The 3989-nt window shown below is 33.5% G+C and overlaps 1 protein-coding gene across 1 annotated transcript; it reads left to right on the top strand.

The window, feature by feature from the left end:
* The first annotated feature begins 722 nt into the window (after positions 1-722).
* LOC107594080 (protein FAM167A-like) lies at positions 723-2746 on the top strand. Its single transcript, XM_016284031.1, has 2 exons — positions 723-1215; positions 2283-2746. Exons 1-2 carry the CDS (start codon positions 877-879, stop codon positions 2541-2543), a joined length of 600 nt encoding a protein of 199 aa, XP_016139517.1. The 5' UTR covers positions 723-876; the 3' UTR covers positions 2544-2746.
* Positions 2747-3989: the final 1243 nt, after the last annotated feature.

Here is a 3989-nt window from a genome sequence, read left to right as displayed (position 1 = left end):
CGTTTGAAGAAAGTCTTAACTGTGTAATTGTGCTACTTGTCAGAATTCCTAAAAGAATCCTAATTTGGAACCAATTCGAAATTGGCCATTAAGTGATATTGTCATGTTAGAGGTATATGGGCATCTCCTGACTGTAATGAACTGACTGCATGATATGTTGCACAAATCACCTGCGCAAAAAGCAGACAAACTGTCACCACAATAAATACTTTGGGCAGTTTACAAGGGATCTGTTCATCCATTTATGCAAAAGCTGCTGTTCACTCTTTATGTTGTATCATATGATGGATACGTCACCTCATTCATTACTTAAAATAAAGTAAACATTAAACCAAATAAAATCAAATATAAAAAACTTAAAGGGATAGTTCACCCAAAAATGACAATTCTGTCATCATCTACTCACCCTCATGTCGTTCCAAACCTGTATGAGTTGCTTTCTTATGTCGAACATAAAATATGATATTTAGAAAATTGCTGGTAATCAAACAGCTGGTGGTTGCCATTGACTTCCATAGTATTCTTTTTCCTACTGTGGAAGTCAATGGCAACCACCAACTGTACTATGCCTTTAAACTTATTTCATTTCAGCTAACTGTCAAGACAACATTTCTTATTTTCATTAGTTTAAGTTTAAGTACTAAAATGACTAAAGCTATAAACTAAAAATAAAATATATAGATGTATTTTTAAAAAATAAATAGAAATATTAAAAAGTGTGATATAAAATCTCTCTAATTCAAAAGATAATTGCATGTTTGCGTCCATGGATCCAGGTTTCTCAAACAATATGATGTCGGTCTGCCAACTTATCCAGATTTTTCACTGAATGCTTTTTAGTTTCCCTGTAAGCAATACTGTGTAAAGCCAGTGGTAATGTCACACGCATCGAAGACCCTAGAAAGCCTTGCTGCATCGCAGGTTGACCACCTCTCCAGTTTGAAGGCTTTGACTGAGAAGCTCAAACTGGAGACGAGAAAGCCGTCTTACCTGGACTGGAGAGCGCAGCTGGAGGTGATGCTCGCTCAGAGTCACAGAGACTCAGAGCCGTCAGCGGCCCCTGGTGACCCCGAGAGACAGAGAACGTCACGGCCCATGAAGTGGACGAAGCCGTCACTGGGCATTAGTGTGGTTCATGAAGGGAGGCAGTCGTCAGGAAACACACTGCGATTCGGAAGCATTGGCCAAGCACTGGAGTGGCTCAGGAAACAGCTGGTGAGTTTTTCAGCTTGGTTTCTGTACAAGTAAATGAAAAAAAAAAAAAGAATCTGCTTTGTTGTCATTTGGGGGTAAAATGCATAGTAAACAATATATATAGCACATATAAAAAATACATAAAAATTATAATATATATATATATATATATATATATATATAATTTCAGTTTTTCTTTTTTAATAAATCTGCAAAAATGTCAACAATTCTGTGTTTTTCTGTCAATATGGGGTGCTGTGTGTACATTAATGAGGAAAAAAAATTAACTTAAATGATTTTAGCAAATGGCTGCAATATAACAAAGAGTGAAAAATTTAAGGGGGTCTGAATACTTTCCGTACCCACTGTATATATATATATAATTTATAAAACCAAGATTTTTGATTTGTATACATTTTAAAAATCCTTTTATTATTATTGTTATTATTATTATAGTTTAATAAATTATAAGAATAATAAGAATAAAATATTTTTTATAAAAATTTTTCACATTTATTTAGAAATTATTTACCAATTTTTTTTGTTCAGATTTGTTATTTTAGTGGCCATTTACTTTGTTACACCATTTGTTTACTGAACCAATTTGTTAAAAACGGCCCATTTCTATAAATTATTATTATTATTTTTATTCTATATTTTTATTATTATTTATTTGGATCAGCATTTTTATATATTGGCCATTATTAACAAAACAGTTCAGTGAACGAATCACTGATTCATAGACATTTGACGGCACATTCTGGTGTAACAATGTAAAGGGCCACTGAATGAACAAATCAGAAAAAAAAAATTGTGGTGAATTGTATGAAAAGATTCACAGGTATGAATCAAAATCCACACCACTAGTTTAAGCAACTTGAAATGTCAACCTCAGTTTCACCCTGTTTTCTGAATAATGGCAGATTTTGTCTGAAGAGAAGGCTGGAAACCTGTTTGGAAACATTTATTAGTTTTACATCTCCATTTACTGCCACGGGTGCTGCAGAAATGCCACACAATAAAATGCATTATATCTACAGGATATTCATTTTTTAGTAGCTGTTTACCTTCTTTCCCTTCTGTCGCAGGCAGAGATGCGTTTGCAGGACCAGCAGCTCGCGCGTCAGCTAATGCGCCTGCGCAGTGACATTAACAATCTGAGAATCGTGCAGACGTGTAACCAACATCACAAGATGCTGAACGACGCCACGTTTGAGCTGGAGGAGCGGGACGATATGTCTGATTTGTGTGACGTCCCCATGTCTCCTGGATTAGGCCTTTCAGTGCCGCTAAAGGTCATCGGGGTCACCAAGATGAACATCAACTCTCGCCGGTTCTCCCTGTGCTAACGCAGCACACACAGGAGCAGGTTTTTATCTTAAAATAGGGATTATGAGTGCTTTTATAGAGTAAAAAATATTATAGGAAAAACATATTTTCAAAATGTCTCTGATGTTGAGCTTTCATTGCCTTTAAGTCAACATAAAAGCTTTGAGTTCTTCTTAACAATCATCTGTACAGTGTAATTTGTGTTTGATATTATATGACACACTTCTATAATTTGTGGGAAACAACGTTAATTTTAAATGTTCAAAACAGTTTTGTCATTTATTTCTTTAATTTTATTGTTATCATCCGAATCCTTACCTAATAGGCCTTTTTATTCCCATCTGTGTCTTTTATCTCATTAGAGCTGAATATTTGTCAATCAAACAACAACAAACAATAAATTATTATTTTATTAAAGAAATTTATTGAGTAAATATTGAAATTTTATTGTATTTATTATTTCATTTTAATTTATTTACATTTTTATTTACTTTTCAATGTGAAATTTTCTAACAAGAAATAAGTCATTTAATAGCAAATATTTTATTTTATTTTTGCAGTGTGAAACTACCTTGCCATTGCAGATCGTTTCAGCTCTTGCTGAAGTATTAGTATAATTAAAACCTTTCTAAAATGTCTGTTGTCATATTTTATCAGTGGGAAAACACTAGGGCTGGGTTTTGACACAAATTTCACGATTCGATTCGATTCTCATTCACCAATTCAATTCAATATTGATTATTTTGGCTATATATCATGTAGGCCTACGGTACATGCCAAATTTTCTCAAGGGAAAAATTTTTTTTCTCAACTAATGCTGTAAAATATACATGAGAGTCAGTTGGTTCTACATTACTATAATACTGAAGGTTAAAATGGATTGATTTGTTAAAATTACATTTAATGAAGTTTTTAAAACAATAAAGTTACAATTACATAATAATATTTCTACTTCAATTCATTTTTTAAAAATATAAACATAATGGTGGCTGTCATAAAATCTTATTTTACAGTCAAATTTATAATGAATATGTTATATGGTGCATATATTTAGCAAAATGCCCCACTCTACAGTTTATTTTTCTATCTGACTAATGAGTTTATGGTCAACGAATATGTTTTTCTGAGGTAAATGTGACGTTACGTGACATTGTTTACAAGCTCTTATATTGACGTCTTTGCGCGGCTGAAACACTGATTGAGCGATTACATGAGACAGGATACAGCTTGTAAAGTTGCACCCTTTCTATTAACTTACCTTCATGTGTTTAGTCATGTTTATTTTGTGCTGAAACGTGCGCCACGCGCTGCCTCGTCTGTTGAACTGAGGCGCTATCGATCTGTCACTCCACATTAAACAGCGCCAAAACGGCATTTATTGTTTGAATACTGCAATGCAATGGACAGAATTTGAAATCTGCGACTTTGTTTCATATTAAAAGTACCAAAGCACAATGCTCATTGCG

This window comes from Sinocyclocheilus grahami, unplaced genomic scaffold (assembly GCF_001515645.1).
Source record: "Sinocyclocheilus grahami isolate Dianchi unplaced genomic scaffold, SAMN03320097.WGS_v1.1 scaffold179.1, whole genome shotgun sequence".
NCBI classification, from domain to species: domain Eukaryota; kingdom Metazoa; phylum Chordata; class Actinopteri; order Cypriniformes; family Cyprinidae; genus Sinocyclocheilus; species Sinocyclocheilus grahami.
The sequence above is the reverse complement of the archived record's forward strand: the minus strand, read 5'-3'. Positions and strand labels throughout refer to the sequence as shown.

Coding starts and splice junctions, on each gene's coding strand:
- LOC107594080 (XM_016284031.1), top strand. CDS start 877: ATGTCACACGCATCGAAGACCCTAGAAAGCCTTGCTGCATCGCAGGTT. Junction 1,216..2,282: donor AGTGGCTCAGGAAACAGCTG/GTGAGTTTTTCA, acceptor CTTCTGTCGCAG/GCAGAGATGCGTTTGCAGGA.